General features: G+C 44.0%; 1 protein-coding gene across 1 annotated transcript in view; it reads left to right on the forward strand.

Moving 5' to 3' along the window:
- PLD1 (phospholipase D1) overlaps positions 1-26,796 on the forward strand; it is a 364,378-nt gene that overhangs the window by 278,454 nt on the left and 59,128 nt on the right. The window contains 7 exon segments of the mRNA XM_075340618.1: positions 6,940-7,021; positions 8,084-8,194; positions 10,432-10,635; positions 11,067-11,286; positions 14,842-14,955; positions 25,783-25,911; positions 26,211-26,329. Of these exon segments, the coding sequence (XP_075196733.1) occupies positions 6,940-7,021; positions 8,084-8,194; positions 10,432-10,635; positions 11,067-11,286; positions 14,842-14,955; positions 25,783-25,911; positions 26,211-26,329 (979 nt within the window).

The following is a 26,796-nucleotide window of genomic DNA, read 5'->3' on the forward strand; positions in this document are numbered from 1 at the left end:
TATGTCTTGGTTGAAAACACTCAATAACCTGTGATTTGAAACAAAAACTATAAGTATGCAGTTTGTTGTAGATTACCAGTTTCAAATCTTAGGCTATGTGCCCACGGGGCAATGTACCCGCAGACTTTTCCACAGGTTTGTCCGCAGGTTTACCGCAGATGATCCCCGGAATCCGCAGCTATCCATTGTTGCGGGATTTGAGCATTTTTGTTGCGATAAACCTGCAGGACAAGTGCGGAAATACCTGTCCCAGCCTCTATCTCCATAGTGGAAAGGCGGGGCATCCGCAGATATTTCCGCAGGAATAATTGACATGCAGTTACGTGCGGCTGCGGGAAATCAGCAGCATATTCCGCAGCCGCACATACCGCATCATTTGATACAGCACTCCCCAAATCCCATAGGATAACATGGGGAGTGTCTGTACTTTTGCAAACCTGCGTATTTGGAAAATCCAGATAAATCCGCGGGTTTTCCGTGGCAAAATCTGCGGGTTCGTTGTCCCGTGGGCACATAGCCTTAATGTTAAAAGTAGTTCTAAAAAGTTGCATAGCATTTTCTTTATAAAATTGATGACATATATTTACAGATGTATTAAAGGGGGTCTTTTAAATTTATGTATAACTTTTATGTTTTCAGCATTATTTTATTGGGTTGTCAAGAGACCAATGGTATATTTTGGCATGCCAATTGTGGCCCGCCAATTTTGGCCCGCCAATTTGGGCCCATCAGCGCATATTAACTGATCGATTTATATAACTAGTCATCCAGGGCTCGTTTACCCTCCTGTTTACACATGGTGATGAACAAAGATGGGGATAGAACGATTGCTAATTCAATCATTCTGTTCCCATACAAGCATCACAAAGTAGTAGAACAACCGGCACTCCCAGAAAAAAAAAATATATATATTCTCCTTGGTAAAGATTAATTTTCATTTCACTAGATTCATAATATATTTTGTATGAAACAGAGAGAGATGTATGACGCTATTGAAATAAAAATAAATCTTAAGAAAAAAAAATCTTAGGAGTGCCGCTTGTTCTACTACTTGGCATTTGTGTATGCCAACCCAGCACTCGTGACCACAACGAGGGAGTCCCCACCTGGATGTTATTAGTAAAGAAATACGAGCGTCATGTTGATCAGCAGCACATTGCAGGTGATATAATAGTGATTGGTTCATTTATGGCGGCAAAAACAAAATAAATCACCCGATGAATGAGCATTTTCCCTTTTTGGCCGGTGATTGTCGACAAGATTACATGGGTCAGTCACTTGTACGATTTATTCATTTGTTTAAATAATCTGCTGCTCAGGGCAAGTTTTACTAAATTTCCAACAACTGATTGAGGTTTTATAACCTCTCATCCACAATGTTACTTCTATTGTCTGCTGCACATCTGCCCTGTCTACACATACTCATACTCTAAAGTATTTTCATTCCTTTATTTGTAGATATTATTATTTAAAAGAGACAATTTGTTAATCCATATGGTTAATTTTGATCAGTGGTGCATAACACTAAAGGGGGCTTTACACGCTACGATATCGTTAATGTTTTATCGTCGGGGTCACGTCGTTAGTGATGCACATCCGGCGTCATTAACGGTATAAAAAAATAAAAAAATATCGGTGTAAAAAATCGTTCACCATGGAGAGGTCGTCCTAAAACCAATAATTGTTAATGGTTGTTTAAAGATGTTGTTCCTCGCTATGTGCGACACCGCAGGAGCGAGAAACCTCACCTTACCTGCGTCCTACCCGCAATGAGGAAGGAAGAAGGTGGGCGGGATGTTAGTCCCGCTCCTCTTCGCCCCTCTGCTTTGATTGGCCGGCCGCTTAGTGATGTCGCCGTGACGCCGAACGCATCTCCCCCTTGAGGGAGGGATTGTTCGGCAGTCACAGCGACGACGACGACCGGGTAAGTGCGTATGACGCTGCCTTAGCGATAATGTTCGCTGCGGCAGCGATCACACGATATCGCATGCACGACGGGGGCGGGTGCTTTTGCGTACGATATCTCTAGCAATTGCTAGAAATATCGTAGCATGTAAAGTCCCATTAAGTTATATCCATTGAAGGCTTTTAAAAGCAGGCATACTAGTAAGGCAAATTTGATTTTTGATTCCAATCCCTTTAAGACCTCCAATGCAGACAATTAACAGCGCCAAAGAGGAGTTGGTTAAGCGTTAGACCATTTGTTTATTATGCTCACCTATAGACCTATCTTATTCCACAACACTATACGTCATCACTGTCCCCATTGGGGCTCACAATCTAAATTCCCTATCAGTATGTGCTTAGTGTGGGAGGAAACCGCATACCTCAGAGGAACCCACCAAACACGGGGGGAACATACAAACTCCATGGTGGGATTTGACCACCATGGTGGGATGGTGGGATGGGATTTCAAGGACCCCAGCGCTGCAAGCAACAGTGCGAACCATTGAAGCCACCATGCTGCCTTTGTATAAAGCTTATTATGAATGCCACGTAAGGAGAACACAGACTGTGACTTGTTGGAGCTAGGATTTTAGTGCTTTTCCCAGCATCTTGGAACCAGTTAGTTTCTCAGGAAAAGGAATTTTCTGCTGTTTGCACAGCATAGTCTTGTGAAGCTGCAAAAACTTACACTTTCCCAGAGATGTGAAGGAACAATGGCAGCCTTGGCATTTGTACAGTCTGAATGTTGTGTGTGCCAAGGATCCAGTGACTCAGATCATATAGAGACACTTTTATCCACTTTTCCGTTTGTCCAGTAGTGAGGCAGGATGAAAGATATACATTTTTTTCATACAGTGAACTAGTTAGTTGTATCTGTGTCAGGATTTAGATCAGTAGTGCTCTGAATACAATATGCTTAGGCCTCAGTTCACCATTTTTTTTCAGTGATTCTTTAACCTTGTGCTACTTCTTTCTTTTTTTTTTTTCGTGTTGTATGGGAGCCAATTTTGCGAAAAATGGAAGATTTTCTTTTGTGTGTAATGCATTTTTAGAGCAAAAGCTCACATGATCCTTTAAAAAAAGTCTTCAAATGAAAAATAAAATTCAGCCTTTTAGGCTCCACTAGGGGACTAAAGTAGAATTGCACAAATATTTAGCAAAAATTGCAACTGATCAATTAGACTAAAATGTCTGTAAAAAGAAAATACCAGGAAAAAAAACCTGTTAAAGCCAAACTGGAAATAAAAATACAAATTAATAGGGTTCTGGAGTAAATTAAGAAAAGCTTATACTTTCCTTACACGTTGGCGCCAATTCAGAAATATTATTGCAGAGTCTCCAGCCATTGTTGTCATATCAGCGCTGCAGCCAATCAGCAGTCGTTTGTCAGCTGCAGCCTTTAGTATCTAGTCAGAGAGTACGTCTGCTCCTAGGACGTATTGATGAGCTGCAGCTGATCAGTGACTGTTGAATGGCTGCAGTGGTCACGTCTCAATAATGTTGCATCATCCCCTGTAAGCAGCAGCGCCAACATCGATGGAATGGCGCCACTGTAGAGGAGTATTCATTGTTGTTTTTGGTTTGTTTTTTTCGGGCACTGAATTGACTAACCAGGAGTTTTCCACTAGTTTACAGGCTTTTTGATTATTGAATAAAGTGCAAACATAAAAGCCACTATAATGACTAGTTATAATGAAGAAAAATAGGCATATTGCTAAGCTGAAGGCCTTACTGTATTACTATCCACCTGTGCAATTGTATTCCCAAATACTGGTGTCTATTGCCCATGTCCAAGTGCCATCCCAAGTCCAGTGCCTTTCATGAGTATTTGCACAATAAGGGACACATGTTGGATAGTATTTCAAATAATGCAGACATACAGTGCTAAGTGATTAGACTAATGGTCTAAATAATTCTACACAGGGCCTTTAAAAACACATTACACACGTCCCAAACAATAGATCTGTATCAGACCTCGTAACGTACAACCATCCCAAATGCCCATACAGTAGTGATGGCAGTAATGGCATTGCAATATTACTGATCATGTTGCATGTGTAATTATGCCAGAATGCATTAAAACCAAGAAGTATCATGTTAGTTACTCAGAATACATTGCCCTTTTGACCATGTGGACCATGTAATGAATATTAACTTGTATTCTTGGCTGTGGCATAAATCCAGCAAGTACAAAGCATGTCACCAGTTATAACATATATCCTTTGAAGACCCTAGAAAGCTATCCTGGTGTGGAGTATTTGACACTGGCAGGGGCTAAAGGGGGCTTTACACGCTACGACATCGCTAATGCGAACTCGTTGGGGTCACGGAATTGGTGACGCACATCCGGCCGCATTAGCGATGCCGTTGCGTGTGACACCTGTGAGCGATTTTGCATCTTCGCAAAAAACGTGCAAAATCGCTCATCGGTGACATGGGGGTCCGTTCTCAAAAATCGTTACTGCAGCAGTAACGAAGTTGTTCCTCGTTCCTGCGGCAGCACACATCGCTCCATGTGACACCGCAGGAACGAGGAACCTCTTCTTACCTGCCTCCCAGCCGCTATGCGGAAGGAAGGAGGTGGGCGGGATGTTACGTCCCGCTCATCTCCGCCCCTCCGCTTCTATTGGGCGGCGGTTCAGTGACGCAGCTGTGACGTCGCTGTGACGCTGAACGAACTGCCCCCTTAGAAAGGAGGCGGTTCGCCGGTCACAGCGACGTCGCCGGACAGGTAAGTAAGTGTGACGGGTCTGGGCGATGTTGTGCAGCACGGGCAGCGATTTGCCCGTGTCGCACAACAGATGGGGGCGGGTACCCACGCTAGCGATATCAGTACCGATATCGCTGCGTCTAAAGCGGCCTTAATACCAATACATAAAATCTTTAATATAATGTTTTTAAGAAATCTTCCCAGTCCCTCAATTAGTGATGAGCGGGTGCTCCTATGCTCAGGTGCGTGGTACTCGTAATAAGCAGTTGGGTGCTTGCTTGCATGGGCACGACTTGAGTAACTGAATATAATGGAAGTCAATGGGGTACTCAAGCATTTTTCCGGAAGATTGCCAGGAAAAATGCTTGCATTCCCCATTGACTTCCATTATACTTGGGCACTCGAGGCACGTCCATCTGAGAATCTAACTGCTTTTTATGAGAACTGAGCATGGTAGTGCTCGCTCATGACTACCTCGGATCACTCTACATATAGTGCTGTATTGAGATTTATAAGGCTGTATTCCATTAGTATGCTCTGTTATCCTCAGCATGATCACCATTCGCCTAAAAGAGTGCAATTTTGGCATTGCTTTTATGCTTCGCAAAGTACTTGGTTACACTCCCCCGGGGAACTAACCCTGTATTACTGGCTGCGTTTTGGCCCTGAGCGCTGTGCAGTTCATGTAGGGTACACTCCTTTATATACGAACAAATCTGTTCTGGTCTCCTATAAATAATAGATTAGTGAGTGACCCATAATGCAATTTTCAGTATATTTCTGAAAATAGTCATAAAGTATCCAACCCCTAGGATTTAATTTTGCCTGCCAGAGACAGCGCTTTCAGTACAGAAAAGAAAAAAAAAAAACAAAGCCCGAACACCTTTTATTGTTATTTGAGACATATCACCTTGGAGGCTTGTTTTATAATAGGAGAGAAAATAAAGTCGGCATAAATAGTCATTCTGTCGTCTTTTGTGCCGTAGTATAATATGGCTAGTTTGAATCCTTTCACAGTTTTGGTGAAAATGTATAGAAGAGCACATGGTTAATCGTTGTATATTTTTATGTACAGTGTCACCCTTGGTTTAGAACAGCAGTCACCAAAGTGGACACTCGTTACATGGTACAAGATGCATAGGAATAACCTGGCATGGTTGCATCAGTCTTTATTTGGTGTGTGAATACAGCACATACTACGCTCCAGTCACATAAACTTGGCCTAACATATTCTAAAGCGGGCTTTACACGCTGCGATATCTGTCCCAATATCAACAGCGTGGGACATCGACCCCAGCTGTTGTGCGACACGGGCCAATCGCTGCCCGTGCCGCACAACATCGCCCAGACCCGTCACACATACTTGCCTGCCCGGCGACATCGCTGTGACCGGCGAACCGCCTCCTTTCTAAGGGGGCGGTCCGTGCGGCGTCACGACGACGTCCTGAGCGGCCGCCCCATAGCAGCGGAGGGGCGGAGCTGAGCGGGACGTAACAACCCGCCCACCTCCTTCCTTCCGCATAGCGGCCGGGAGGCAGGTAAGGAGAGCTTCCTCGTTCCTGTGGCGTCACACATAGCGATGTGTGCTGCCGCAGGAACGAGGAACAACCTCATTACTGCTGCAGTAACGATTTTTGAAAATGGACCCCCATGTCACCGATGAGCGATTTTGCACATTTTTGCAACAATGCAAAATCGCTCATCGGTGTCACACGCAACGACATCGCTAATGCGGCCAGATGTGCGTCACCAATTCCGTGACCCCAACGAGTTCGCATTAGCGATGTCGTAGCGTGTAAAGCCCCCTTAACACCACTGCCCTACACTTCCCACCACTTGCATCGTACTTTACAATAGAGCCCACAGCAAAAAAGCCATTATGGACAACACCCAACACAATTTTGTAACCCATCATCCATGGGCAACTGGTTAGGGCTTTTGGGGCTTTGTAGCCGGAAGCCTGGAAATCATTGGTTTAGGATCCAAAGTTAGAATAGGGTTATAGGTACGTAGATAGGTGTTAGGTTGCATTCTCATGAGCTTGTTATTTATATGCATTAAAGCTGTAAAACATGGCCTTGTCAGTGCCCTGGAATTGGCCAGCTTTTTATGTTCACAATTAGTTATAATTGGGATAATTGTATTTACTTTAATACATATTTTATTAAATTATGTGTGGCCTTACGGAAAAATGAACACCTATAAAGTGTTTTAGTATTGATTCTTCTGTCCTACATGGTTTAAAGTTAATATTCATAAGTGTTGTGTTTCTGTCTGTTAAGGTTAAGCCCTGAAATCTTCCTAAAGCGTCCAGTTGTGGAAGGAAACCGATGGAGACTGGATTGTGTTCTGAAGAGAAAAGCCGTGAGTAACTCCTCCAGAAAAAGAAATAAAATAAGCTATATACGATGACCACAACGTTCAGGTTTACTTCACTACATGATGTGTGCAGGCATCTTAAGGAGAGCCTTTCACAGTCTCTGAATGGCTCTCACTTGGGTTGAAACAATGTTCTTGGATGTAGTGTATCAAAAGGAAAAAAAAAACCTTCCTTCGGAAATTCCCTTTATAGGGCTGACTGTATGTGGTCGTCTAGACGAAGTGGCCAATCATTTACTTTTTTTTTTTATATTCGTTACTTGAGTTGAGCACTTTGAGCATCAGACCTGCTCGACTCGAGGACCAAGCATTTTGGTGCTCACCACTCTCTAGCTATATTCTTAACAAAAGCCATGGTCTCTGTACATTGCTTTGAATGAAGGAAGAATTTGTTGGGACTGGAGGCCTCCCATATGGTGATGAGCGAACCTGCTTGTCACTTCTCATTACTCGATCGAGCATCGGGGTGTTGGGGGAGACTCGAGTACAGAGTATAATGGAAGTCAATGGGAAACTCGATGCTCAATAGAGTAATGAGCAGTGGCAAGCACGGTCACTCATCACTACTCCCTAATAAACATGTACAAGGGAAAATACTTATTATTGTTGCTTTCCTTTATAAAGCCATATTGGGTAACTAGAAATGTTCCATATGACATTGCTCTATATTATGTGTGCTATTGAATATTGGCAATTCTAAAAATGTATAACAATAGAGTAGTATACCAATAATTAGTCTTCATACTGCACATGACGTGGACAATGATGTATTGAGACTGCAGGATAGCTCTTTGCCGATTTGTGAACAATCTTTGGCAGTTCCCAATCTCAGTACAAAGTACATGTAGACAGATGGCACCTCGGTATGTGATTCGGGTAGAACACTTAAGTCCTGGGAAACTTTTGTATCCGTGTAGAGGGGCTTTTTACTGTAGGCAAAAAAAAATAATATATTGCCGCTATAATAACCTCACTTCTATATGGGAAGTTACAAAATTCTCACACAATATTGCTGATTTTCTTTCATTTCTGCTTTAACATTTGCAGCAACAAGGTGTCAAGATTTTTATCATGTTATATAAGGAAGTAGAACTGGCATTGGGTATAAACAGCGAGTACAGCAAGAGAACGCTCATGCGTATCCATCCTAATATTAAGGTATGGCCTATATGTAGAGGTATTCTCATTTATTTTGTATAGAGGAGACCGACCTTGCAGATGAGTTTGGGGTTAAGGAGCATCACCGCCCTGATGCTAGACTCCTCTATTTTCTGTACTTGATGATGTACAATGTCATGCTCCCTTTTCTGATGTATAGAAATAAAAAGGGGCTGGATTAGGTTATGAACCTAGCGGTCAGCTGCCTCCTTGGCACACAACTCTGAAACGTTCCCCTGATTAGCCACTACGGACCCATCTGGTCCGGTTTCCAATACAGAAGCTAATAAAACTATGGTATATTAGTAAATTTACTATTTACTAATTTACTATCTAACGTGAATTTGTCACCAGATTTTTTTCCACCTAATCGGAGAGCAGCATAATGTCGGGGCAGAGATCCTGATTCCTGTGATGTCACTTACTGTGCTACTAGCTGCAGCTTAGTAATTACCATATCTCCTGTTGATAAAACAGTGAATTTATCAAGTGGACTAGTAAACCTACTGCCATATATTCCTCTATATTCATGAGCTCTCTATAACCCTGCTACCACCTCTCATTGCCAGCTTTCTGCCTATGCACAGTGTACACACAAAGCTGTCAATCAGTGGGTTTCACAGGGTTATAGAAAGCTTCTCATTCAGGGAACGAGTGGAACAGTCAATATTGAGAATACGGGAGAAAAAGACAAATGTGCAAAAAAATTGAAAATTACCTCATCTTTAAGAGGTTAAAATATCAAAACAAGCATTACTTACTGAAGTCCCTGCTAATCCTGTGCCACGTGTCCCCGTCTTCTTTCCTGCATTTGTTGATATGGCTACATTGATGTAAACCTGTAGCAAAACATTATACAGTGCCTTCAAAAAAATATACGTACCCTGTGAACTATGCTACGTATTTTTCTCATTACACCTACAAATGTAAATTTATTTTACTGGCATTTTATGTGATATACGAACACAAAGTATTTGTGAAGTGTAAAAGAAATCCTGGTTTTCTAAATATTTTAAAACTATCTGAAAATTGTGACTTGTATTCAGGCCCCTGAGTAAATTCTTTGTAGGACCACCTATTGTTGCACTGCTTCAAGTTTTGCAGAGTAACATCTCTATCAGCTTTGCACATCTAGAGGCAGTAATTTTTGACCATTTTTCTTTGTAAAATAGCCCTAGCTCAGTGAGATTGGATGAAGGGCGTCCTCGAACAGCAATATTCAAGTCTTGTCACAGATTCTCAATGGGATTTAGGTCTGGACCTTGACTGGGCTTTTCACACACATGATTGTGTTTTTAATCTAAAACATTTCATTGTGGTGTGGCTCTGGCAGTATGTATAAGATTGTGGTCCTGGCGTAAGGTGAACCTTGACCCTAGTCTCAAGTCTTTTGCAGCCTCTATCAGGTTTTCCTCCAGTATTGCTGTGCATTTACCCCCATCCATCTTCCCTTCAACAATGACCAGCTTCTCTGTCCCTGCTGTAGAAAAGTATCCCCACAACATGATGCTGCTACCACAATGTTTGACGGTGGGGATGATGTCATCAGGGTGTTGTGTTTAGTGTTAGTTTTTTGAGACACATAGTGTGTTCCATTTAGCCCCAAAAGTTCTACTTTGGTCTCATTTGACTTTAGCACCTTCTTCCACAAGCCATGTAGGTGACACACCCAGCATGTGGAAGAAGGTGCTCTGGTCAGATGAGACCAAAGTAGAACTTTTTAAATAAAATGCAAACCGCTAATGCGCTCAATCCACTATCACGGAGCTACAGCTATTTTGCAAAGAAGACTGAGCAAAAAAGGCAGACTCTAGATGTGCAAAGCTGGCAGAGACATACCCTAAAAGACTTGCAGGAGTAATTGCACTGAAAGGTGGGCGTACAAATTATTGACTCTGTGGCTGAAAACAAATGCAAGTCACACAAATATTTAAAAAAAACTCAGTCATTTCCTTTAATACTTCACAAATATTTTTTACTTAGGGTTGGTATATGATATAAAATCCCAATAAAATACATTTAAGCTTTGTGCTATAACCTAAAAAAAAATGCAAAAAGTTCACTGGGTATGAATTCTTTTTCGAGGCACTATTTCTTGACCAAAAAAGTGACTTCTTGTACTTGCATTGTGGTCATTAGTTGGGTTCTAGGGTGCTGAAAGTGTTCAAAGTGAAAACTAATTTCCCGGTTACTGTTATCTATGCAAATAAATAAAAAAATATTTTTCATTGGCTTAGGTGATGAGACATCCAGATCATATGTCGTCATCTGTGTACTTGTGGGCACATCATGAAAAAATAGTCGTTATTGATCAGTCTGTGGCTTTTGTTGGAGGCATTGACCTTGCTTACGGCCGCTGGGATGATGATGAGCACAGACTTACTGATGTTGGAAGTGTCAAGAGAATCGTGTCATCGCAGTCCACAACGGGCATAAACACGGTAAAGGAAAGCCCTTCAGTCCCATTACCGGGCTGTTTCTCCATCTCTGAAGACTCACTTGCCTCATTGTAATGCATAGTAACATGTTGGCACTATGGAGCTCTGGTTAATTCAGTAAAAAGCTTCATAAGGCCCGGATGCCTTTCCTGGTGTAAATAATATTATGGATGCCAGGCTTCTGAAGGTTGTTAATCCAGGGTTTTGTTCTTTGTTTACATACTTAGAATTGGGGAGGTTATACATGCATCTTATGTGTACCAGGTGGATGGTGGCACAGTGTGATGATATTGGGATTATATGATGACAAGTACCGTAATTGCTGTGACATTACAGTTGGATGACCATTTTAATGACTTGACTACTTGGATTAGTCTGGATTTTCTGCATCCATTAATAATTAACTTTCCTTTGTTAAATACCTACGTTGCTAGATATTGGCGGGGTCGGTGCAAGCTCTAAATGGTGAAGACCCATCCAACAGGAAAACTAGCTTCCAAGTTAAGGAGAAAAAAGGGGAAGAAGTTGTGGACTCCTCAAAGATACGAGGCATGGGGAAATCCCGAAAGTTTGCCAAGTTCAGCCTGTATAAGCAACTCCACAAGCACAACCTGCAACATGCAGACAGCGTCAGCAGCATCGACAGCCAATCACGTATGTACTGCTCTTTACATTCACTAAAGCAGACCTACCAGACAAAGTGTCAACACCTTTTTCATTTTTCATTTAATGTTTGAAAATTATTTAAAATCTTACGTGTTGAAATACCATCTTAAGGGAACCTGTCTTAGGCTATGTTCACACAGTGCATCTTTGCTAAAAACAATGATGCAGCATTTTTGGCCCCAAAAACGCATCAAAGAACGGATGTTTTTGTTGCCGCGTTTTTACCGCATTTTACCCAATGCATTTTTTTTTTTTTTTTAGTCAAATCTATTGACTGGAAGGGCTCAAAAACGCTGGAAGAATGCAAAAAGAATTGACATGCTGCATCTTCAAAAACGTAGCCGAGATGCAGACTAAAGATGCATAGTGTGGACAGCAAAATAGAAACCTCATAGACTTTGCTGGGAAAAGGAAATGCATGTATTTTGGTGCATGTTTGTGACCTTAAAAACGCACCAAAAACGCAATAAAAGATGCACTGTGTGAACATAGCCTTAAACTTCCACTCTCCAAACCATTTATATGAATAAGTGCTTAAAAGATCAGCAAGGTCATCCCTTTATGACCCCAAAGTGATGCTGCAGCAGTGAGATATCGCATTTTGAGACAATAGTTAGATTTTCACACTAGCACTTCCACTTGCATGCATACAGCTGCATAAAACCCTGCACTGGCTGCCTGCATGCCTAAAGACACGTGTAGAAATTATAGATAGTACATGTGCTTGTATGCAAACAAAACCGTTTGAGACCATGCACTTTCAGCTCCTTTGCAACATGCTGTTTTCCCTACCTAGCACTATCCTCCTCTGGTTGACAGATTTTTGGATTTGATACTCTGCCAATTGAGTTTTCAGTCAGAGGAGGGTGGTTCTAGGCAAGGAATTCACCTTGAGGCTAAGGAGTTGAACTAATCGAGGTAACAGGCCTAAATCCCGAGGCTAATCAAATTCAAAATGGTATGCCCACAGTGGATTTTATATTTATTAAGTGTCTTTCTTTAAAGCACCTCTCCAGCGTTTTTGTTGTTTATTTCCCTCCTGGAGTGGTGCTTTAAATGCAAGCCCTCTGTCTCAGTCAGCTTCCGTCGGGTTCACCTGCTATAGCCACCGCTTCTGTAGGTCTCCTGTGATTTCTGATCTGTGTTTCTTGGAGCATGCCGGAGGTCACACAGCAATACAAGTCTATGAAAGCCTCGCTCTGGCTCTCATAGACTTGCATTGAGCGCTTGTATAGTAACTTCTACCTTCTGGGCCAGTCAGAAGTTACTGTCATAAGATGGTGCCGCTTGACTGGAGCACTGTGGGTAAATGGTGAAGATGCTGGAAGGTGACAGGGGTTAATGGTGAAGATGCTGGAAGGTGACAGGGGTTAGGGGGCTTAGATTTAGAGCACCACTCCAACATTGAAAAGAAATAACCTGCTGGAGTGGTGCTTTTAAATCTGTCACTTAATCAAAACAATTGCATTAAAGGGACCCAATTCTGAAGTAAAATCTTTATTCAGTTAAGACTTTCCCATTACTGAGATAGGAGGTGGCAGCTGTTACTGATGAGATTCTATGTAGATAGAAGAGGGAGGAAGGGGGGGGCTCCACCTCTAGCTCCCCCCATCGTCATAGAATCTGATCGACACTAACTGCCATCTCAATAATCGAAAAGTCTTCACTGAAAACAGATTTTACCTCCGAATTGAGAATTTTGAAAATGATTGATCTATTTTGTCAGTGAAAGAAGTAAATTTGTCTGATATACAGTACAGACCAAAAGTTTGGACACACCTTCTCATCTCTAGAACAACTGTTAAGAGGAGACTTTGTGCAGCAGGTCTTCATGGTAAAATAGCTGCTAGGAAACCATTGTTAAGGACAGGCAACAAGCAGAAGAGACTTGTTTGGGCTAAAGAACACAAGGAATGGACATTGGACCAGTGGAAATCTGTGCTTTGGTGTGATGGGTCCAAATTTGCGATCTTTGGATCCAACCATCGTGTCTTTGTAGAAAAGGTGAATGGATGGACTCTGCATGGCTGGTTCCCACCATGAAGCATGGAGGAGGTGGTGTGATGGTGTGGGGGTGTGGGGGTGCTTTGCTGGTTACACTGTTGGGGATTTATTCAAAATTGAAGGCATACTGAACCAGCATGCCTACCACAGCATCTTGCAGCGGCGTGGTATTCCATCCGGTTTGCGTTTAGTTGGACCATCATTTATTTTTCAACAGGACAATAACCCCCAAACACACCTCTAGGCTATTTAAGGGCTATTTGACTAAGAAGGAGAGTGATGGGGTGCTACGCCAGATGACCTGTCCTCCACAGTCACCAGACCTAAACCAATCGAGATGGTTTGGGGTGAGCTGGACCGCAGAGTGAAGCCAAAAGGGCCAACAAGTGCTAAGCATCTCTGGGAACTCCTTCAAGACTGTTGGCAAACCATTTCCGGTGACTACCTCTTGAAGCTCATCAAGAGAATGCCAAGAGTGTGCAAAGTAGTAATGAAGGCAAAAAGGTGGCTACTTTGAAGAACCTAGAATATAAGACATATTTTCAGTTGTTTCACACTTTTTTTAAGTATTTTATTCCACATGTTTTAATTCATAGTTTTGATGCCTTCAATGTGAATCTACAATTTTCAGAGTCCTGAAAATAAAGAAAACTCTTTGAATGAGAAGGTGTGTCCAAACTTTTGGTCTGTACTGTATATTTCAGCGTTGCTTATTTTCATGTGTACGCTTGATTTATGAAATAAAAATTTAAACAGTTACACTTTTAAATACCTAGTAAAAATCTGAGCTCCCGATTCTGCCGCTGTTCTTAGTTTTGCTCTGCCTCACTCCACTCTCTGGATTCACCAATTTCCATAAGTTTTGAATGCTGAACTCCAGGTGTTGAAAGTTGTTTTTTTTTTTTTTTTTTTTTATGCCACCTTTGGAAAGCCACACCGGTAATGATGCTACTTATCCAGCTGTAGACCGCTGTATCAAGGAACACCTTCATTTAATGCTGTGGCAAGGTCATTATTTTTGCCGGCCACTGACTATAAGCTTGCCAGTAGAGATGAGTGAGCCGAGCAAGGTGCACTCACAAGCCTTTATCGATCCGAACCCGAGCCTTTATACCTTAACTCGGATGACCTCAGGACAAGAACCCCGCGACACCTAGAAGCGCGGTTGACACGGCAATGTTGTGAGGTTTTCTGAGTTCATTAGATACTCCGATGACCTCCTGTCACTGCACACGCACTGCTGGGTGCTCACCGGAAATGTTGTCCCTGGCTATGCTGTTGCTTCCGGGTCTGTGTGTCTACATCTGCTGCTACGGTAACGTCTTAACCCCAATGACTAGAAAGACCTTTTCTGATGTCATGCCCATGTGACCAGAAACCTGAGTTTGTTGAGCTTTTATCAAACTGGTTCACTCATCTCTACTTGCCAGTTGCATCTCGTGGGGATTGGTGCCCACTCCGGTGTGGGTAAAACCTTGATTCTACAGGGGCCCTCATTTGTGTGGTTCTTGTATAAAAGCAGCATCTTCCTTTCTACAGGCGTTACTGATGCTCACAGTAGTCAGCAGAAATTATTCCATGGTGTTAAACCACATCGGAGGTTGTTTCATCCTTTGAGTGGCTCTGTACGAAAGTTCACTCAGTATACGACTGGTGAGTGAGCGACATTCCATATCATGGTGGTGTATGGGCATGCGGTACTAATGTCCGGCATTCTAATTTTTGGCATCACTCTAACTAAAACAACTGCTTATTTTATTTTTTTGCGGTAATTAATTGGTTCTGAGTTTGCACATTTAATGTAAAACACATACATTTTTTCATGAGCATAGGCTTTATTCAGCCATTAATTCCTTTGACCAGAATTGAACATTTTTGTGTAGCACATACAGTATATGATGATGAATTATACTGCAGATTGGGACGGCATTGGTTTAGTAATGTAAAATTAAATTCCAAGTAAACAAAACCACTAAAGAATAAAAATGTTTACACAAATAACTTTTAGAAGCCCTCCTATATTTAAGATTGTTTTACGAATCTGGGCTTTGCCACATTTCCTTGCTTCTGTACAGTTGTGTAAGGATAGTCATGCTGAAGTAAAGGGTGTTCTGATAGTCCACACTGATATAATAGTAGTCGGCACGCATGTCACATGTGAATCAGCCTTATCAAGCTTAGTCAGTTACTATCTGTGGAATGGAGCTCGTCAAGGACCATATCCAAGTGAACCTGGAAGCAGCCATGTTTGGGATGTGCACACAGATTAGGAGGAAAAACTAAAACATAGATTTCAGGAAATGGTGAGAAGTTGGGCACCAAAGTAGAACATTTTTACTAAACCAATCCTGTAGTTCAGTTGGTGAAAAAGAAATCCAAGCATTGGACCTTTATGTACAGGACTGACATGATGCAATATGTTTTCTTGAATTTCGGCCCGGATAGGTTTGCCTTGCAATGTTTACTTTAGTATAACTTTCATGTATTATGTACAGTCCAAAGTTTATCCGGTGATGGCGCTGGCTTGTAAAAGCACCGATATCATGTCAGTGCTTTTCATATGTGCTGCTTTACTATTCTGGTGTCGGCTTACAATTGTCTTTATTGAGTAATTGGTCTTCTCCTCTTTAGCGAAGAAGTGAAATGGAGCATTAACCCCTCATAGAATCTACTTACAACAATGTGGTGTACAGCTGTATTGTAATGTCTACAGGGTATGCTGAAATGTATTCGAGACATCATTGCTTAACTATTAGTATTTTTAAAGTGAACCTATTAACGAATTGTTAAATGATTATATGAAATATTGAGGTTCTGTAAGCCAAAGCTTAGTTGTGATGAGTCTACTTGATATGTCCAGTTCTTTTAACCAATCATATGAGAAAATTCCAAAAATAAGCAGCTATCAAAGCGGGTCCAATTTGGTGTCAGTCATCCTATGCTCTCTTGTGTCACATATAAATCAAAACACATGGCAACTAATAAGTGTAGTTCAAATATATACAATCCATCAAAGTTCTATACTCTAAAGTCATTCCACGTAGGTGCACAATGCTACCTTAGATCGACATTGCTGTAAGTCAATAGGAGTAAATCTTATATGCCGAGACACAGCATGCAGGTGTGCGGGCGTCTTATTCCTCAGTCTTGCTGCATGCAAGATTTACTTCTTCTATTGACTTACATTATTGTCGATCTAATGTAGCAATGTACACGTAGGTGAAATGACTTGTGTGTGCATATAGATAGAATTGATGATGAGTGAGCACCACTGTGCCCGATACTCGTAACGAGCAGTTGGATGCTCGGCTGTGCGTGACTTTAGTACCGGAGTATAATTTTTCCAGAAGATTTCCTGATTTCCCGGAATTTTGCTAAAGTCCCTCATTGACTTTGATTATACTTCGGTACTCGAGTCGCACTGATCCGAGCATCCCAACTGCTCGTTATGAGTACCGAGGACATGAGCATGGTAGTGCTCGCTTATTATATATATCATATTTTCGTATCCTCTTTATTATATCTTTTTATGGTACAACACTGAACATATGACAGTTTGATGCAATCTAAAGCAGTCAGTATCCATCTTATATAATAATGTAAATTTTAGTGTGCCCTCTAAATAACTCATTACAGCTATTACTGTCCGAACCGCTGACAACAAAAGAGAACAACCCTAAGAGAAAATCACAAATTGTACCCAATTAGTCATTTTCCCTCCCCAGTATCATGTGACTCATTAGTGTTAAAAGGTCTCAAGTATAAATGGAGAGCAGGTGGGATAAATTGTGAGCTATCGCTCACACACTCTGATACTGGTCACTGAAAGATCAATGTGGAACTTCATGGGAAAAATTTCTGTGGATCTGAAAATTAAAATTGTTGCTCTACATAAAGATGGTTTAGGCTATAAGAATAATCCCAACACTCTGAAAATGATCTGCACAGTGTCCAGTGGTTTAACAAGACAGGTTCTGCTTAGAATAGGCCTTACCCAAGAAGTTGACTGCACATGCCCAGCGTCATATCCAGAGGTTGTCTTTTCAAAATTGACATGCGTGTGCTGCCAGAGGTTAAAGATGTGATGCACACTGTATCATATTTGTCTGCATGGCTGTCGTTTCAAAGATGATCCACAAGAAAGCCTGCAGACAGTTTGCTAAAGACAAGCATACGAAGATGAGATCTAAAACTTATTTGGTTCAGATGGTGTCAAGTGTTTGTACTCCGCCCCTTACTTGCTAATACAAAGACAAGTGTCTTGCCTACAGTCAGGCATGGTGGTGGGAGTGTCATGGTTTGGGGCTGTATGAGCGCTGCCAGCTGTAGGGAATTACAGTTCATTCAGGGAACCATGAATGCCAACATGTACTGTGACAAACTGAAGCAAAGCATGATCCCCCTCCCTTCGTATTTCAACATAACGACTCCAAACATATTTTCAAGATGACCACTGCCTTGCTAAAGAAACTGATGGTAAAGGTGCTGGACAGGCCAAGCATGTCTCCAGACCTAAACCCTATTGAGCATCTGTAAGGCATCCTCAAACAGAAGGTGGAGGAGCATAAGGTCTTTAACATCCACCAGCTCCGTGATGATGTCATGGAGGATGCCAGAGGATTCGAGTGGTTCCTGTGAATTTCTAGTGAACTCAATGCCCCAGAAAGTTAAGGGAGTACTTGAAAATAATTGTGGCCACACAAAATATTGACACTTGGGCACAATTTGGTCATTTCCACTTGGGTGTGTACTTGGATTTTGCCAGCAGTTTAGACATTAATGTCTGTGTGTTGAGTTATTTAGAGGGCACACTAAATTTTATACTGAGACGGTATAAAGTAGTCAGCCTGTAGAAACAGTGGTCTCCCATGAATAGATGGAATAAAATACTTAAATATTTCGAAAGATATATGGGATGTGCATTTTCCTGATCTTATGTATAATATATATATATATATATATATATATATATATATATATATATATAATATATCCATCTTTGCTGCACTGTATATTTGAACTACACTTACGGTAATTGCATTTTAAGAAAGTATAACCAATCAGATGAGAGCACATAAATACAGTTTGGGACATTATATTTTCTTTTTCGCTCCTAATTGGGAGACCCAGACAGTGGGTGTATAGCTACTGCCTCTGGAGGCCGCACAAAGAACTACACTTAAAAGTGTAAGGCCCCTCCCCTTCTGGCTATACACCCTCCCGTAGGAGTACGGATTCCTCAGTTTTAGCTTTGTGCGAAGGAGGTCAGACACGCACGCATAGCTCCATTGTTTTTAGTCAGCAGCAGCTGCTGACTATGTCGGATGGAAGAAAAGAGGGCCCATACAGGGCTCCCAGCATGCTCCCTTCTCACCCCACTGTATGTCGGAGGTGTTTGTAAGGTTGAGGTACCCATTGCGGGTACGGCGGCTGGAGCCCACATGCTGATTCCTTCCCCATCCCTTTTTACAGGGCTCTGGGTGAAGTGGGATTTACTGGTCTCCAGGCACTGAGACCGTGCTCCATCTACAGCCCCTGGAGAAGATGCTGGATGGAGCGGAGTACATCAGGGACATGGCCCTGCTTCCTCAAGGTACTCTGTGTCCCCGTGCATTTGGTGCTCACACCGCAGCATGCTGGGTGTTGTAGTGCGCCGGGGACATCAGCGCTGCGGCGCTTGTGCCATGGCCTCATTCAGCTTCGCTGAAGCAGGCACACTTTTGGGAAACGGTCGCGCCGGCCGCTGGGACTGCGGCGCGGCTGGCACTTGTGGTGCGCCGGGGACTTCAGCGCGGGCCGCGCTTTTACGGCGGCCGCGCTGATAACTCGAGTCCCCGGCTTTTGCGGCCTAGTTCCGTTCGTTCCCGCCCCCAGACCTGCCAGTCAGGAGAGGGGCGGGACGCTGGTCAGTGCATCAGCGCTGAGGGCTGGAGTCGTTTTTACATACTCCAGCCCTCACAATAGGCACAGAGGGGACACTGTTTCCCGCACTTTTGTTTGGGAACTCCCACGGACCGCCCCTCTCCACAGACGCCGGCAGCCATTCCTGCTGACACGCTGAGCTGCAGAGGGGAGCCGGGGAGACCCAGACAAGGAATTCTGCGCCTCTTACCCGCTATTCAGCGGGCGGTAAGCAGCCCTCAGGGCTCACCCCCTCTTGTGCCAGTAGTAATCTTAGTATTTTGTTCCTGCAAATACTTTGTACTGCATAGCGCTGGTCGCCCTTTGGCTATAGACTCTCTCACATTGCAGAGAGCCAACAGCATGTCGTCCACAAAACGCAAGGGTGCCAAGGCACAGACATTATATGCTTCCTGTACCGCATGTGGGACTTTTCTACCGGCAGGCTCCACTGACCCCCATTGTGTGCAGTGCTCGGCCCCTGCGGCACTTGCACAGTCGGGACCTCTGCTGGACGTGACCCAGGGTGTACCACCTGTGAATGCTGTCCAGGTGACAGGAACTGAGTTTACAGCTTTTGCTGACAGAATGTCTCTCACTATGTCACAAATTCTTGACACATTGCGAGCTAGGCCTGTACTTCAGGCCACGGACACTGTGCAATCATTGCCCCCTGGTCCCCCTCAGCTGAATTACCTCCAAGCTCCGGGACGGGCACATACACCTCAGGGTGAAGACTCTGACTCGGACGATGGCCCCAGGCAACCTAAGCGGGCTCGCTATGAGGGGCCTTCACATTCATCTCAATGGTCAGGATCCCAGCGAGATGAATCTATGGGTGATGAGGCGGACGTAACTGATCAGGATTCTGATCCTGGGACCGCTCTCAATCTAGATACACCAGATGGTGACGCCATAGTTAATGATCTTATAGCGTCCATCAATAAGATGTTAAATATTTCCCCACCAGCTCCTCTTGTAGAGGAGTCAGCTTCGCAGCACGAGAGAATCCATTTCAGATATCCTAAGCGTACATTAAGCACTTTTCTGGACCACGCTGACTTTAGAGACGCAATCCAGAAACCCCACGCTTATCCGGAAAGGCGTTTTTCTAAACGGCTTAAAGATACACGCTATCCTTTTCCCCCTGAGGTGGTCAAGGGTTGGACCCAGTGTCCAAAAGTGGATCCTCCAATTTCCAGGCTTGCAGCTAGATCCTTGGTTGCAGTTGAAGATGGAGCGGCACTTAAAGATGCCACTGACAGGCAGATGGAGCTCTGGCTGAAATCCATCTATGAAGCGATTGGAGCGTCGTTAGCGCCATCTTTTGCTGCCGTATGGGCACTCCAAGCTATCTCAGCCGGGCTTGTGCAAGTCGACTCAGTCACACGTGCATTTGCCCCGCAGGTAGCACCATTGACCTCGCAAATGGCGGCATTCGCGTCGTACGCGATTAATGCTGTTCTTGACGCTACAAGCCGCACGGCAGTGGCGTCAGCCAACTCCGTTGTTTTGCGTAGGGCCCTGTGGTTGAGACATTGGAAGGCAGATTCTCATTCCAAGAAGTGCTTAACCAATTTGCCTTTTTCTCGTGACCGATTGTTTGGAGAGCGTTTGGATGAAATCATCAAACACTCCAAGGGTAAGGACTCATCCTTACCGCAACACAGACAAAACAAACCCCAACAGAGGAAGGGTCAGTCTGGTTATCGGTCCTTTCGAGGACCGGGCAGGTCCCAATTCGCCTCGTCAAAAAAGACTCAAAAAGACCAGAGACGCTCAGATTCTTGGAGGTCTCAGTCACGCCCAAAAAGGACAGCCGGAGGAACCGTTGCCAAGACGGCGTCCTCCTGACTTGCAGTCTCCGATTCCCACACCCTCGGTCGGTGGGAGGCTTTCCCACTTTGGCGACATTTGGCTGTCACGCGTCAAAGACCGTTGGGTGAGGGATATTCTGTCTCACGGGTACAGGATAGAGTTCAGTTCTCGTCCGCCAACTCGTTTCTTCAGAACTTCTCCACCACCAGACCGAGCCGATGCTCTGTTGCAGGCGGTGGCCGCTCTAAAGGCGGAAGGAGTGGTGACCTCCGTCCCTCTTCAGGAACAAGGTCACGGTTTTTACTCCAATCTGTTTGTGGTCCCAAAAAAGGACGGATCGTATCGACCCGTCCTGGATCTAAAGTTGCTCAACAGACACGTAAAAGTCAGGAGGTTCCGGATGGAATCCCTACGCTCCGTCATAGCCTCAATGTCTCAAGGAGATTTTCTAGCATCAATAGATATCAAAGATGCGTATCTCCACGTGCCGATTGCGCCAGAGCATCAGCGTTTCCTACGCTTCGTCATACACGACGAACACCTGCAGTTCGTAGCGTTACCTTTCGGTCTGGCAACAGCCCCCCGGGTCTTCACCAAGGTCATGGCAGCAGTAGTAGCTGTTCTGCACTCGCAAGGTCACTCGGTCATCCCGTATCTAGACGACCTGCTTATAAAGGCACCCTCTCAAGAGGCATGCCAACACAGTCTGAAGGTGGCACTAGACACTCTCCAGAGTTTCGGGTGGATTATCAACTTTCCAAAGTCTCATCTAACCCCGACCCAATCTCTGACTTATCTTGGCATGGAGTTTCATACTCTCTCAGCGATAGTGAAGCTTCCACTGGACAAGCAGTGTTCGCTACGGACAGGAGTGCAATCTCTCCTTCAGAGCCAGTCGCACTCACTGAGGCGCCTCATGCATTTCCTAGGAAAGATGGTAGCAGCAATGGAGGCGGTCCCGTTCGCGCAGTTTCATCTGCGCCCTCTACAATGGGACATTCTACGCCAATGGGATGGGAAATCGACGTCCCTCGACAGGACTGTCTCCCTCTCTCAGACTGCCAAGGACTCTCTGCGTTGGTGGCTTCTCCCCACCTCATTGGCACAGGGAAAGTCGTTCCTTCCCCCGTCCTGGGCAGTGGTCACGACGGATGCGAGCCTATCAGGGTGGGGAGCGGTGTTTCTCCACCACAGGGCTCAGGGGACGTGGACTCAGGAAGAGTCCACCCTGCAGATCAATGTTCTGGAAATCAGAGCAATCTATCTTGCTCTGCGAGCCTTCCAACAATGGCTGGAAGGCAAGCAGATTCGGATTCAGTCGGACAATTCCACGGCGGTGGCGTACATCAACCACCAAGGGGGAACACGCAGTCGCCAAGCCTTTCAGGAAGTCCGGCGGATTTTGACGTGGGTGGAAAGCAAAGCGTCCACCATATCCGCAGTTCACATCCCAGGCGTGGAAAACTGGGAAGCAGACTTTCTCAGTCGCCAGGGCATGGACGCAGGAGAATGGTCCCTTCACCCGGACGTGTTTCAGCAGATCTGTTGCCGCTGGGGGACGCCGGACGTCGATCTGATGGCGTCACGGCACAACAACAAGGTCCCAGTTTTCATGGCACGGTCTCACGATCACCGAGCGCTGGCGGCAGACGCCTTGGTTCAGGATTGGTCGCAATTCCGACTCCCCTATGTGTTCCCACCTCTAGCATTGTTACCCAGAGTTCTCCGGAAAATCAGGTCCGACTGCCATCGAGCCATTCTCGTCGCTCCAGACTGGCCAAGAAGGTCGTGGTACCCGGATCTGTGGCATCTCACGGTAGGCCAACCGTGGGCACTACCAGACCGTCCAGATTTGCTGTCTCAAGGGCCGTTTTTCCATCTGAATTCTGCGGCCCTGAACCTGACTGTGTGGCCATTGAGTCCTGGATCCTAGCGGCCTCAGGTTTATCTCATGAAGTTGTTGCCACAATGAGACAGGCTAGAAAACCATCCTCAGCTAAGATCTATCACAGGACGTGGAAGATATTCTTAGCTTGGTGCTTGGCTCAAGGGTTTTCTCCCTGGCCATTTGCATTGCCAATTTTTCTTTCCTTCCTGCAGTCTGGGTTGGAAAAAGGTTTGTCGCTTAGCTCTCTTAAGGGTCAAGTCTCCGCGCTATCCGTATTCTTTCAGAAGCGCTTGGCACGGCTTTCTAAAGTACGCACGTTTCTCCAAGGAGTTTGTCATATCGTTCCTCCTTACAGACGGCCATTGGAACCCTGGGATCTAAACAAGGTTCTCATTGCTCTCCAGAAGCCGCCTTTCGAGCCTTTGAAAGAGGTTTCCCTTTCTCGGCTTTCACAAAAAGTAGTTTTTCTTGTGGCGGTCACGTCTCTTCGAAGAGTGTCCGAGCTAGCGGCGTTATCTTGCAAATCTCCCTTCCTGGTGTTTCACCAAGACAAAGTAGTACTGCGTCCAATTCCAGAGTTTTCTCCCAAGGTGGTTTCTTCCTTTCATCTCAATCAGGATATCACTTTGCCATCTTTGTGTCCGCATCCAGTTCACCAATTTGAAAAAGGTTTACATCTGTTGGACCTGGTGAGAGCACTCAGGATTTACATTTCTCGCACGGCGTCTCTACGCCGTTCTGATGCGCTCTTTGTCCTAGTCGCTGGTCAGCATAAGGGATCGCAAGCTTCCAAATCCACCCTGGCGCGGTGGATCAAGGAACCAATTCTTCACACATACCGTTCGGCTGGGCTTCCGATTCCATCTGGACTGAAGGCCCATTCTACCAGAGCCGTGGGTGCGTCCTGGGCATTGCGGCATCAGGCTACGGCTCAGCAGGTGTGCCAGGCGGCTACCTGGTCGAGTCTGCACACGTTTACCAAACACTATCAAGTGCATACCTACGCTTCGGCAGATGCCAGCCTAGGTAGACGGGTCCTTCAGGCGGCGGAGGCCCACCTGTAGGAAAGGGCTGTCTGACAGCCCGTTCATGTGGTATCTTTTTACCCACCCAGGGACTGCTTTTGGACGTCCCACTGTCTGGGTCTCCCAATTAGGAGCGAAAAAGAAGGGAATTTTGTTTACTTACCGTAAATTCCTTTTCTTCTAGCTCCAATTGGGAGACCCAGCACCCGCCCTATTTGTTCTTAGGGTTTCGTTTTTCGGGTGCACATGTTGTTCATGTTGTTTCTTAAGTTCTCCGATCTTGTTATCGGATTGAATTTGTTTTTGAAACTGTTATTGGCTTTCCTCCTTCTTGCTTTGGTACTAAAACTGAGGAATCCGTACTCCTACGGGAGGGTGTATAGCCAGAAGGGGAGGGGCCTTACACTTTTAAGTGTAGTTCTTTGTGCGGCCTCCAGAGGCAGTAGCTATACACCCACTGTCTGGGTCTCCCAATTGGAGCTAGAAGAAAAGGAATTTACGGTAAGTAAACAAAATTCCCTTCTTTTCACCAACACGTGGATCAATTACCTGCATAACACCTTGCCAAGTTATAATGTGAAAGTGTTACGATTGCAGAGTAGACCATAGTGGTGGGCACATAGCCAGTGAGTGGCTACATTAGTGGTTTATCTGCATGCCTACAACCTTTGCACATATTTTGCTCCACCCTTGACAAAAGCCTGACTGACAGAATATTGGTACAAGGATTTTTTTCATCAAATGGGTCGATACAGAATTCTATGTCAAGTAAGCTTTTTAAGAGAGATGGATACTCAGGAGGCTCAATCAGTATGGACCCATAAAAGAACACCTAAAGCAAATTTTGGTCATCTTGGTTAGTGGTTGCTGCTGTCCCTAAGTATCTAAACTTACAGTCCTGATAAAAACAGTAGGACATCGCACATACAGCATATTTTTAGAGTAACCCTAGAGAGCTGTGCTGTGTTCTGTGCCTGTTACAGTAAGTAATACGGACACAAACAAGCAAAATCCAACATTGGGACTTCGAGGATTCAACACAAGGTCAAAAATGTCCAGCCTTTGATATTACCACTTTTCCCTTGAGTATTTTTCTTTCTTTGAATCCATCATACAGTTAGAGATATGGGCCTTTTTATGTAATGCTGATTATTATGGTCTTCATCAATGAATTTTGATCACAGTATTCGGTGGGGGGGTTTAGGCTTCTCTGTGTTATATCCCAATGAGCAACACCTGCTGGGTAAAGCCAATATAAATTAATGCTAAATAAAAAGTCCCATATCTGTTTGCCGAATTACAAAAATGGAATACTTGGAGGAACAGCAGAAGTGAAAATAAATCTGCCCTCTTTTTACCTGATGAGGCGTCCTTTTTAATAAAACAAAAGTTGTAGTTGATGATCTCTGTATGTGGTCCTGTCTGTAAGATGAAATCCCATCAGAGCAGTGGCATAGGCTACATACTGTCTTTGCGTTCACCAGCTAGATTAATAAGTAGTACTGGTGTTGGACTATAGAGTCCTATGGTATTGAAGTTTATATGAATTCGAAGCTTTTGCAGTTGGATATGTGAATATAAAGTAATGTTCCTACACTCAGCCATTATCATACCTGTAAAATCTGATTGTGTACTATATAATCAGATCCACAGCCATAGGAAAACTTTGAAGATACGGTACAAGTTGGTGATGGTGTCTCTGTTTGAAATACAAGATGCCCCACTTTTCTCCACAGTTGATTTTCCCGTCGGTGGACTTACCTGGAGCAACCTCAAAGCTATGTCAGACTGTTAATGATTTTTTTTTTTTTTTTTTTGTCCTATTCTTGTGTTTTGTGCTATTTACAGACCGGGGATCTGTTCGCAGTTTGCAGACCGGTGTGGGAGAACTTCTTGGTGAAACGCGATTCTGGCATGGGAAAGATTATTGCAACTTTGTCTTCAAAGACTGGGTACAGCTGGATAAACCCTTTGACGGTACGTTTCTGAGCCTTGAAAGATTGGCCTCATGTACTCACATGAAAGGTCACACTGTATAATCAGAATAAAAGAACACTATGTGTAGATGACAGATGAATAATAATTGCATTTGTATGTAAAACATTACGTGCATAGATCCTGTGGGCAGTAAGTGATTATAAAGGCTGCATTTCTCTGGCACCTGGAAAACCGTGCCCACCAAGAGACATCTAGAAGGCAAACCTTTTTGTTTAGTACTTTAATTAATCTCTAAGTCAAACTTTAATTTAATGTACATTACTTTTATCACTTTTTAGATTTCATTGATAGATACCAAACACCCAGAATGCCTTGGCATGACATTTCTTCAGTAGTACATGGGAGAGCTGCACGTGATGTGGCGAGGCACTTTATTCAGCGCTGGAATTTTACAAAGGTGCGTAATTTACTAAATGCCTTTCCATTTCTTATATAAAGTCAAGATACTCCACTTTAGAGGTTTCCACCACTTGCGTCTGTCCTTGTTGCCATTGGGGCTCACGTTGACTTCCTACATGGCTGTGTGACCTACAGTCCGCGTTGCCAATATCAGGGTGTTGCCTATGAATGCGGTTTTGTTAATGCACACATGATGCAACCCCCACGTGACCCAAAAGACAAAGTCTGCTGGACTTTTGGATATTGATCATATGTAACTTCTTTAGCACACGCATCAGTGGAAGTTAGATGCGACTGCAACTATTTGCAATGTCAGTTTTTGAGGACTTTTTTTTTTTCTCTCCCTCTGCGTAAAACATGGTATCCTGCTTAACCTCAACTACACTATGCTGTAGCACTTTGGGGCGAAAGGTGAAAAAAATGTAATTTGTGACCTTTTATAACTCAAAGCAAAGGAAATTTTTC

Source organism: Anomaloglossus baeobatrachus, chromosome 3 (assembly GCF_048569485.1).
Source record: "Anomaloglossus baeobatrachus isolate aAnoBae1 chromosome 3, aAnoBae1.hap1, whole genome shotgun sequence".
NCBI lineage: Eukaryota > Metazoa > Chordata > Amphibia > Anura > Aromobatidae > Anomaloglossus > Anomaloglossus baeobatrachus.